Below are 12,192 nucleotides of genomic sequence, written 5' to 3'. Positions count from 1 at the left end.
GGAGCCCGGCCTTTTTTCAGGGAAGGCTTTTAGCCCCCCCAGCCTCTGTAAGCATCCTACCGAAAATATCTTCAAAGATGCAATAAAACGAAAAGCCAGTGCTCCTGCAAGAATTGCAGCTGCTGAAGCAGTGAGGGCAAACTGTGTCTTTGTCCAGCTGCCACACCATCTGAGAAACAGTCTCAGGCTTTGTGGGTCTTTTCTTTTTTTTCTTTTTCTTTTTACTCTGCAGTGAATTTCTCAGTATGAAGTGGTATTTAACTTTTGATTGTACAGTAGGCTGGTTTTATTGTTCAGATACCTGAAGAAGGAAACTACTGGCCAACTTTTTCTGGTGAAAACTGGTTCAGCATCAATGTAGGCCAGTTTTCTTTCTCTCTTTCTTTCTGAGTCTGAGAAAATATCATTATCCTCCTGTCATTCATACACTCTGGTGTCAGACAGTGCAAATTACTAGAGATCATTGTTCCAAGACCCTTTGCCTACCTTTTTGGTGAGAAGCACTCACTGCTTCAAATGACGATGAAATTTGTAAATGGGAAATTTGCAATTGAAATTTGTAATGGGAAAAGCAAAATTGTCTAGGAACTGTAGCAATTTTACATGGGTTATGCAAAGGAGAGGTTTTCACCACTATAGAATGAAACAGCTGGTTTCACAAAAAGGAGAGGCTGTACTGGGTCACAGCAACTATCTGCATAGTCCGTGTCCAACAGTGAGTATTCAGTAAAGGCTATGGCAACCATCAGGCATGCATGGATACTTCCTGCCCTATCCCTTACCAGATAACTGAACCAAGATTGCATTCACATCTTTCTGTTCAAGTGCCCTTTCAATTTAATTGCTTTTTGAATCCAAATACACTTGTATAACTTTTATTATTATTGTCTAACACCTCATCATGGAGTTTTACATTTAATTATGCACTGCATACAAGGAATACTTATCTGCTGTCAGATAACTGAAGTTGATGTTTCTTTCTTCTTCCATTGTAAGAAATGGTGCAAAAATCATTAACTATTCACCATTTCCTTTACCATTCATGATTTTATGAGATCTACCATGTTCTCTCTCAACTATTTCTTTTTCCAGGCTGAAGAGAAGTAGTTTATCTTTTTTTCCATGTGATGCTCACTCTGCACTTGTGAAAATTCTTGCTGGTTTTATCTACGTTTTGTAATTCTACTAATTATTACAAATGATTCTTTATCTTACTTATATCTATTAGCTTTCATAAATATCCAGAGAGGCCTGTTTTAAAGCTTGGCTTGATTGTGTTGAAATGAAAAACTACTTTCCTGAGAAGTCCTCTTTTCTTTGTATCATAGTTTATCAGGTTGGACTCTTCTCACTGATTTTTCAGATTTCAAATGCTTTTTATCCAGAGAAAGGTTGTTCACAAGGCACTAGATTTTGCAGTCTGTCCCCCTGCCATTATTGTTATACAAAATTTTTAAGCTTTTTAGTGCATTCTAGTGGTAAAAAATAATGGAGTTCTTTCATTTTAAAAATAATTAGTTTTCTCTTATGTATAGCATATATTGTTTCACCTCAGTTAAGGCAAACAATTTTCTGGGTAATAGGAACCAGTATTTAGTCTGTTAACACCTTTCCCTGCCCCCACACAATGCGTTAGAAAAATGCACATTTCATAGGTGCAGTGAAAAGCATTGTTTCTTTACACATAATCTATCAGCTAGAATTTACGTGTAAACTATACAGAAAGATTAGTCAATAGTCTGCAACAGCGAAGAAACATTTTTCTTTTCACTTGCATACTATCATGTATTCTCACGCAGATTTCTGTAACATTTTAAGCACTTGAAGCTACTCTAAGGTCCAGAGAGCTTGAAAGAACACAATAAAAAGAGTATTTCACAAAGGCCACAACTTCATTCTTTAACCTTCATTCTTTTCCTTTTCATCCTGCCTCACCAAAAGGACGGCAAGAGTGTGGTAGAACTCTCTCCATCAAAAGGACAACCCTTACGTTTGCATTTCCCTCTTCAGGATGAAAAGTTTGAGATCTGCTCAGAACTATATGCATAAAATTGACTTCTCATTTAGAGATTCAACTATAAATATGTCTTTACAATTCATGGAATTACAGATATGTAGGCTAGAGTGATCTCTGAAGGTCACTTCTCCTATTGTCCCTGCTGAAGCTGGACTACTGCCAACAGTAAATCAGGCCCAGCTATGGCTTTATCCAGTTGGGTGAGGAGAACCTCTGGATGGAGCTTTCACAAAGTTTCTAGGCAAATAGTTCCAGTGCTGTGCTAGTCTTCCAGTGAATTTTTTTTCCTGACATCTGATCTGAACCTCCCAAACTGCAACTGGTGTTCATTGGCACTTACTCTTTCATCTGTTACTGCTGGGCAGAGTATAACACCATCACCTTTGTACCTCTGCTTCAGGCAACCATAGGCTGGTACCAGATCCCCCTTCAGCCTCATCTTTGCCAGCCCTCACAAGCCCAGTTCCCTCAGCCTCTCCCTGAAGGTCAATGCAGCATTAAGTTACTTATTGCCAAGACACAGAAGGCTGATATTAAGCTTGAAGTTCTCAAATGAGGACAGCTAAAGTCCTGGACAACTTTATGTGTCAAACTGTGCAGCGTTTCGGCTATGCTGAATATGTATTTGAAACGGTCCTTTTGCCCTTGAGCGAAGCAAATAATCCTAATGCATGAAAGAAAAGAAAAGAAAACAAAAAAACAACTCACCTGAAAACAATGACTAAGCATTGAAATTAATTGAAATATGTTACCAGGACTAAAAATGCTGGCCCCTATTACCATATATATAACTCAATCTAAGGGTAACACATCTAGATATTTACAATTAAAAGTATAGATATTCATGATACTCTTCAAGAACTGTAAGATTTTTAAATGAATATGATTTTAACAAGAAAATGTTCTTACACTAAATTGTTTTCTAAACTCCGGGAATACACAGTTTACTTGGAATACTGTAGAATGCTTAGCTCCTGCCCCAAGCAAGCATAAGTGTTATATCCTGTTAATTTGCTTTTTAGAACTATCTTAATTTGTGCTCAGAAAAATATTAATTTTCTGACAGTGTTAAAGACACTGAAGATTTGTTCTTCTTCCTTTTATGCTATGTTTGCCCTCTTAAAACTGCTTGACCCCCAAAAAATAGTACACAGAGAAGCACAATGCAAGCTCTCATATCTCTTATGTCAAGAGGCTTATGTAGCATAAAGCTTTGTTGACCTTTGAGGTAGTAAAAGGAGAGTGTTAACGGTTTGCTGAGCAACTGAAACATATCAAGCTTTCTTTTAAGGAGAAAAACAAGCTACCTGCCCACTTTAATGGTTAAAGGCCTGTGAAAAGTGTTATATTCCATGATATTATTAATCTTGTGTACTTCTATTACAGCCCTATCTATATAACTGTCCATATAACTATCTATGTAATGTGTAGGTTTTAATATGTTGGCCCATTCTGACTTTTAAGTTTCTTTTGGCCTGCGTCAGCTGCAGTAGCATTTCTTTTGCTAATCTATCCTTATTACTGCTTCCCAGAAATGTTGACTTTTGCTGCTGTTCTACAGGACCAATGCCCCGTATTTCTGTTCTCCTGAGCGTACCTTTTCCTAGAACTTTCCTCTGGACTTTTAACTTTTTTATAATAAGACATAAATATAGCACCTATCACATGTACATTATATGACTTCTGAATATAATTTTCCTGTACTTCAGCTTGCTTACAAGATATGTATAGCTAGTCACAAGCAGTAACTTAATCTACATGTATTTCTATGCTTTTATTCTGCCCTTTCTCTTGTTGTGGAATAGCCTTTAATACCTTGGCCAAACATACTAGAGTAGCCTTTATTAAATGACAAATGCCCCACTCTTTCTGATCCTTGAAGTCAGTAACCTTTTCCTCTGTTCTTCCAAGAGTTTTCTGTATATCCTTTCTTTAGGTTCCCGTTAGTTTGTAAGTTCTAGCAGAATTACCTGTTGTCCTGTTCCTTTGCTTGAAAATCCCCTGGCTCAAAATCTAATCCCCCTGTCAGGAAATTTAATCAAACTTCTTTCTCAGCTCAGGCACTCTCCTTAGTATAATCATAGCTTGGTGTCAGACTGTACGTACTAGGATTAACAAATCTGTATTGTTCCTGATCTAGGAATATGCAACACTTTTGATAGATAATACTAAAGAGTGGTCTAGCTCACTCTGTCATTGGCATCCATATGTTAACTACTGCATAACGATACTTATCATGTACTCTTACAGAAATAACTTGCTGTTTCAGCACGTACCTAAAAAGCTGTAGGGATCAATTTTCAAAGGCAAATGCTCCAGACTGCTGAAGTAATACTCCCAATTTAATTTGCTTTGTCTAGTCTTACCCACAGTAAGCCTTACTAACACTGCCATTCTTCTCCAGTCACACAGATCATATGTGATAAAATATGTTTTCGTTGCCATCCTATACATAGCCAAGACTAAAGGTCCCCATGTAATTCTCGTTCATACTGCCAGATTGAGTTCTCATCTGCAGAATTTTTTGTAAAGGTGTTAGTAATACTCCACAGGAAATCATCAAGGGAGTGTGCTGCAGTACCACTTTGTCAGGTTTATTTTCCCTTTCTTTTCTGAAAAGGAGGTATCAAATATTGACTACTGCCTCCTCTATCTCTTTTACATTTTCACATACAAACTAAGTTTAAAGAGCTTTAGGATATTATCTTTAATAATGAGGAATCAATTTGGTTGCTTACAAATTTTGTTTGCTAGTGTAATTTTTCCTCCTGATTTGAGGATGAATCAGTTTTAAAAAAATGGAAGCAAGTTTGTTTCAAGCTTAAGATATTTTTTGTCCTCACCATACAAATACTTATCTTCCTATCCCAAATTACACAATATGCAGGACAATGCAGGTAGAGTGTTCTAGCCCAGTTTAATCCTACCTCAACAAACTTCTTCTTTATTTGAGAAATAGGTAGAGTGAATTGGATAAAGTCTATTTACTTCTCTCCAACAGATAGTTTCTTCATTTTGATTTTTAGATGAAAGTAATTATTTTTTGTAACTCATGGAATTATTGTCATCTATTTCCATTTAGACCCACAGCCACCTGATCCTGTGCATTCTTGTAGGAGTCTTCTTTCTTTGAACAAAAGATGAATCATACAATAGTCTTTTTCATTTTAAATGAAGTCTCTCTTATCCAGCACTCAATTAGTACTGCTTAACTGCTAGACAGGAAGATCCTTACAACTAGCACTCAATCTAGGCTTTTTTTACAAGAAAAAAGTATCTCTGTATATTGTTCTAGGCTATCTCTTGCTTTCTGCATTATCTGTATTTTCTTCTGCAAAATTCTTCTACTTTCTCTCTGCCTTCCATTTTACATTTATTCAAACATAGTTTGAATTCCTGAATTGCTTTCACTGTGACTGTCCTGGACAATGGTATTTCCTTTGATTTATTTTGTAGACTATTATTATTTCAGAATGGATTCAATTCCTTAAGGAAAATGGAATGTTTACATCCAACAGATTCAATTAACTTTTTACTCCACTACCCCTTCTTCAAATACTTTACCTTCACCTGCTTTCTTTAGAAGGTCTTCAGTTGCGCATCTCTAAAGAACACATTTTAAACAGGAAGAAAAGGTTTGTGCCATTTTGTGACATAGCTCATAGCTACCAGCATATGCTAAATGCCACTGCTATCACAAGGAAAAGCCTCAACAGAAAATAGCAATAGCGTCCACTGGTTCTTCCAAGATTTACCGATATGTAAAAATTTTCCAACTTTTCTGGAAAGCAGAAGTTGCTAATTCATCACTGCTTATAGTTTACACAAGGTAAATTTTCTTTATTTTAGTTAAAGGTTTTACAATCCCCAAACGCCTACCAGTTTTAAAATAACGACAGAAAAGAAATAATGATGGAAAGATAACGTCCTTGGGTATTTAGTAAAAAAACCCTCATATTTGTGATAGTTTATCTCTTCATAATTCTTCATTTTTAAGTTCGAAGCTCTTCTAACTCTGACTAGAAAGCTTTAATGTGAAAGCTGTGAGGAGATATTACATTCCACTTTCGCTCCATTTACCAAGTGATTTTTCAGATTTTTTGCTGTCTTGATAACAAGGTCTTCCCTTTTGAAAACTCTTGCTTGTTCTGGAACTCTTTGCTGCTCAGCACATCTCTACTGTTCCAGAGGATGGCCGGGGATGTTTGCAAGTTATTGGAATAGAAGCAGCCATCTGCTCCTTAGTATGTTCTTTCCCTTAAGCAACCAGTTCCTATTCTCATGCTCAAAGAAGAATTTGCAATTAGCCCCCAACAAGGCTGTCTGGATAAGGCATTGGCATTATCTTGTTTATACCACAGCTTGTGCATAATTATGAAATTTACAGCAGCACATTTTTTCTAACCACCTGGCCAACTACTCCCCTCAGGATTCTTGAACTAGAAAAGACACTGCAGAGAAGAAGAATGTCTTTTCCTACTGTTATTTTTCCTTCACATTAATAGAAATTTTTTGTAACTCCTTTGGGAGTTGTACAGTTATTTTTTTTTTTTTTAATTATAAGATGCTGTAACCCTCTCAAGTTCACTTTCCCTATAATATGCACAGTAGTTTTACAATATTAAGAAAACCATAAACAAGCCTTTTATGTTAGGATGGGAGTATCTGAGTATCTTTCACTCAGTTTCAGTGTCAACCCTCATCATAGAACTGTGGACATATCACTTCTTATTTAAGCTTTTCAGATATATAAAGATGTCACCCAGCTACAAAAAAATGAGCCACATGTCATGCGTTGCTGTTTCAAATGTGACTGATGAACTGCCCAAATCATAAACCACCACTTAAAATTTATAAAGGCCTTGTCTTGCCATGTATGTTATTTTCTCTTAGGTTTATATTTACTTGTCATTTAATTCCATGCAGAAAGTGAGATTGAACAATGTGTTTCACGTCTCCATGTTAACAGGTTTAAAACCAATTCAGATAAACTTCACTTAGTTTTCTGTTCTTCATATGGCAGTAGGTGCTGCCTGTTTCTCTTTCTTTTCATGATTATACGGGTTGCATCTTACTGTCATTTGAAGTCTTGGGTGGTTTTTTTCCGATACATTTTCTCCATGTTCAGCAATACATTTTCCTACTTATGCTATTATAGTTAAATCATGAAATTAATTTTTAGGGTTCATTTCCCAAGGTATATCAGGCATTTATACCATGCCACTACAGTCCTGCACTGGTGTACTATAGGCTGCATCTAGGATGGAAATTATTTCTGGTTAACTTACTTGCATTTTTAACTAAAAGAAAATTTTATTTGGTTTAGTTAAGGTTTTTATGACTTGCAGATATTCAAACAATTTAATAATAATATTACATTGAAGAAGAAATTTCTTAGGTATGAGGTACAACAGTTTTACTAATTCTTCTTTTACATCATCTCAGAGATCACCAAGTTTACAACAATTTAAAACTGCCTGTTGTCTTACATGCATTCATTACTTTTCACAATTTATGGAATGGTTTTTACTCTCTGATTTTGTCCTTGGACTACAGACTCCAAGTGAAGATTCACTACAAAATCCAGTAATAACCACAAACCTCTTAAAAAGCAATATCCTGTTGCCATCAATGTTCTAAGAGTCGGACAAAAAAGTCTATATTAGCTCTAAAACATTTTTTCCAGACAATTATTAGCAAAAGCATTTTAACTGAGCTAAAAATTTCTTGTGTGGTTTTATTATCAGCTGCAAATTCAGGGAAGGAAAGACAAGCATGATTATTTAGAAATAGACCTATGATGTTTTTAGGGGATTATTTTTTGTGTCAGGATTTGTGAATCTATATAATTTCCAGGTTTTTTAAGTGTAGCCTGTTTTGTGAATATGTTTCTACACTTTTTTCCTAATACACTTGCTGTACAGAAAAAAACTATTCCAAATTTTCAGTCATATATCTTTTTTCTGCTTTCTGCAGTACTTAAACACAGCTGAATTAGGACAGAATAAAGGTCCACTATTAAAGAAGTATAGTTTTAGTAATAAGAATTATTGCTGAGGATTGCAGTAGATTGGAATGAAGCCTTGTTTCTTAATTGTAAAATGCCATGCTTATCAACATTCTCTAAATATGAATAGAATGACTTAGGTAAAAGAGATGTTTTCCTTTAAAGATAAAATATTGAGTGTATGCCTTAAAGAATTTTCATGAGAAGACAAATATCTGACAAGTTATTCAGATAATGATAATGCTGATGTGGTAACGAAACCTAACAGGCATAAAGATCTAAGTGGTAACATGCTGGAAAACATTGACCTTAGCAAAAATGCTTGCTTAAGATAGTTATGTATCTAATCTGGACAGTACTGGAATGATATTTGTTTTAATCGCCTAGAATATTTTCTATTCAAAACATGACATCTGTTTATCACAGGTGTAAACCCAGCAAAAACCTCAGCTAAGAGAACGTGGTACCATGGACAGCTCCAGCAACACAACCGGAAAATCCAACCCTGCCGGTGATTTCTAACGGACCTTTCTTTCAGCTTCGAGCAGCGTTGGGTTGTTATTTCCAAAAATGCAATTGTGGAAGCCATCCGAAATTGTTCATATAAGGAGCCTGCCTACTCAGGGCAGCAGACAGAAAGATGTTAAATAACCTAGCTAAACTCAGTTTTCACCTATAAACATACAAGTTATCCCACTATAATTAGAATGTGGTTCTTGTGTATTTCAAGGTTACTATATTACAGCGGGAAGAAGTAAGGCAAGGAAGGAATTCTGAGTATGTATGGTGTACTAAACTACACATCTAATGATGCAATATTACAATTGTGCTGTAGTAATTATGTCTTAAAAATTTTAACAACAGAATGTTTCGGTAGTGTGAAATTCTTAGAAATTACTCATCCCCTTTTTTTAAAAGAATTTTGTTACAGTGCTAACCTAAGTTTGAACACAGCCATGTTCCCCAGGTCACGCCTATTGTTTCTAAATCTTCACTTTTAGACTTTCCTTCATAGTTGCCAAATATTAAAAAAAATAAAGGAAGAGGTAGTCTGTGGTAAAATGTATTGTATCAAAATAAGTGAAGCAAGATCCCTGAAATTTCATGGTCAGGTAAGAAGGACAGTTACCAAATAATACGAAAGTTGTTTCTCAAAAGCAGATTTTGCTCACCGACAGACATAATGATGTATTTTGTGTGCTTTTCAAAGTTATGCTGAAACACTATTTTTGACAGTGTTGTTTCCTCTCCTGCAGAGTCGAATGGCAGAAAGTTTGCGTCTCTTTGATTCCATCTGCAACAACAATTGGTTTATCAACACTTCCCTCATCCTTTTTTTGAATAAGAAAGATCTGCTGGCAGAAAAAATCCGACGCATCCCCTTAACAGTCTGCTTTCCTGAATATAAAGGTCAAAATACTTATGAGGAGGCAGCAGTCTACATCCAACGCCAGTTTGAGGACTTGAATCGCAACAAGGAGACCAAGGAGATCTACTCACACTTCACTTGCGCCACTGATACCAGTAACATACAATTTGTCTTTGATGCAGTGACAGATGTCATCATTCAGAACAATCTCAAATATATTGGCCTCTGCTAAGAATCCTTGGGCTTAATCTGTTTTCCTGAAGTGACAAAAGAGGGGCTAAGCACTTCCACTTCTAGTGGAAAAAAATGGGGCAATACTTAGCCCAAGGAGAGAAAAGGGGAAATCTGATATATGTACACACTCTCTCTTATGCCCCCTTAACCTGGTATGTCATTTTTCACAAATCTATGTTTTGGAGAGTGAAAACCTCCTCTCCAAAACACACACACACCCTCCAGTGAAAAAAAAACAAACAAACAAAAACCCCAAACCAAACAACTCAAAAAAACCTAATTAAGAGATTGAGGCCTAACTCTGTGGAGATGTTTCCACCACAGTCACTGCACTTTTATACCATTTATATCATTCCATTTCCTATAGTGGGAGTGTTATCACGTTCTGTGTAAGAAATAATTCTTCATCCAGTTGTCTTTAAATTTTACTGACATGAAGATATAAAGCTGGTGAGTGACAGATGACCTTGCTTGCAGGGTGTGGAGCAGAAAGGTTATGTTGGGGAGAAAGGCTAGTTCAAACCAGAAGCTACAGAACAGGGGAGTTGAAGCAAAATACTACTTAAATTTGTCAAGAATGGGCATGCACCTGCAATAGCGGTACACACAGCCAAACAGTATATACACATCCATCATGTACGAACATGCACATGACTCACAGCACATACTGTGTACACACTTCTGCTTTACTTTACTGTTTATCATGGACACCTTTGCCTATTAAAGGAATTGTTGGTGCGCAACTGTTCTGTGATTTCCAAACTGATTAGCAGCTCTATCTGCTCTTTGAGGCTTCAAATATGCAGCAAAACTACATGAAATGAATCTATGAAAAGGCCAAATTAAGGTCAGTGTTTCTTCTACTGGTAAGGAGTTTTATACATCAAAACAGTCTTCTTTTACATCTTTTTTTGCCAAATCTTGTGGTGTTTCACAAAAACCAAACTATATTTAAGAAGTAGATTAGTGTTCATTTTTTAATACAGCTAAAATAATAAATCACAAGGCAATTTTTTAAATTATTGTTGTAGTGTCTGGATTGCTGGATGTGAAAGTTGCCAACGGACAATTCTGTTCCACTGCTCCAAATACATTCTGGGAATTGTTATATTTTAACAGATTTCCCAAGAAGCAGGAGCTATGGAGACTGTGTAGTATATAGCCTCCAAAGGCTTTTTTTTTGTTGTTTTTTAATTATTTTAAAAATGTGATGTATTATTAGAAGGTTAAAGATGAGCGATATGAACAATAACTAAATGTCTTGATATTTCAATTTAATAATTTAAATTATTTACAGTTTAGTGAAGTTAAGAAAACTGAAGAGATGCATTCCTCAGCTCCAGGTTTCATCTCATAAAGAAACACTACTGGATGGATTAACATTCCAGCAAAAGTTTGAATGCATAAGAAGCTCTGTGGGACTATACTGGAAAATCTCAAATGGATCATATAGACCTAAGTCCCTGGTCAGTTGATTCTTTCCCCTGCCATAGAAAAGACTTCTTAAAGACTTCAGTGTAAAGTTGGTGTGTAAATATATGTTTGATAATTGTAAAGCACATACGTACACAGAGACACAGACACACATGCACACTGGAAAATAACCTACTTTTGTTCCCCCTATGTACTATGATTAGTGCAAGAAATCTCAGCCAAGGGCTCTAAGAAATTTAAAACAAAGTGGTTAATAACATCAACATTTAAATGGTCCACTTAAAAAAATAAATAATTAAAATAATACTGAACGTGTCTATAGTGTGTTCATTAATTAGTGTTATGACAGTTACTTAATCAGATGTTTGTGAAGTTTTCCTTCTTTTATGACAGACTGCTGAGTTTTATTTATTTGTTCCAGATATTTTTCGTCTGCCAACATTCAGCAATTTAATTACATTTGAGTAAGTCAGTAAGATTCACTCAGAAAATTCCATACATTTACAATGGAACAAGGTTCTACCAGAACATCCTCCAGCTGCAATCTTTAAGGGTTTGGATGCACATTAAGAAAAGGTGCCACCCTTGTAGAAACAGCATAAACTCATAAAAAATACTTGTTAGAGAATGCTAGATACATAATATCCCTGGACTTTAAACAGAATTTGACGTAGAACCCTTCATCTTGTTAGTAATTTCTCAGACCAGCTGAAAATAGATAGTGCTTTGACAGTTTCATTCCTTTGTTTGCTTCTTAGCATTTCGACAAAATGCATCAAGTCCTCATCTTTCTTATGTTTAAGAATCATTCTTTTGACCTGTTTGAGGATATCTAAATTCAAAATAGGAATTTTCTAAGTGACGTGGAGGCTTAAGCTAGCAATGAACTGGGACTGCCAAGAGAACTGCAATACTCTTGAAGCAATTCTTCGAGCAGAAGTAACTTTTCAACCTGGCTAGGGAATGCAACCATAACCAAAAATATTCCCTGGGGCTCAAGTCAGGGGTTAGAACTTCTTCATTCCAGACATAATTGACAATGGGGAAAAATCTGTTTTCTTTCAAACAAGGTATTTTATTCCTGTACTGAAGACACAGGGCCCCTTTAAGCATTCCCTGGCAACTGATACA

At 35.8% G+C, this 12,192-nt stretch overlaps 1 protein-coding gene across 1 annotated transcript in view; it reads left to right on the top strand.

Annotated features, from left to right (window-relative positions):
• The window catches only part of GNAZ (guanine nucleotide binding protein (G protein), alpha z polypeptide), a 36,036-nt gene extending 24,669 nt beyond the window's left edge, over positions 1-11,367 (top strand). The window contains exon 2 of the mRNA XM_009866091.1: positions 9,281-11,367. Within this exon, the coding sequence (XP_009864393.1) occupies positions 9,281-9,625 (345 nt within the window). The 3' untranslated portion in view covers positions 9,626-11,367. The remainder of the gene's footprint in view (positions 1-9,280) is intronic.
• The last annotated feature ends 825 nt before the right edge of the window (positions 11,368-12,192 follow it).

Source organism: Apaloderma vittatum, unplaced genomic scaffold (assembly GCF_000703405.1).
Source record: "Apaloderma vittatum isolate BGI_N311 unplaced genomic scaffold, ASM70340v1 scaffold683, whole genome shotgun sequence".
In the NCBI taxonomy this organism is placed as follows: domain Eukaryota; kingdom Metazoa; phylum Chordata; class Aves; order Trogoniformes; family Trogonidae; genus Apaloderma; species Apaloderma vittatum.
Note: the sequence above shows the minus strand (reverse complement) of the source record. Positions and strands in the feature narration are given on the sequence as shown.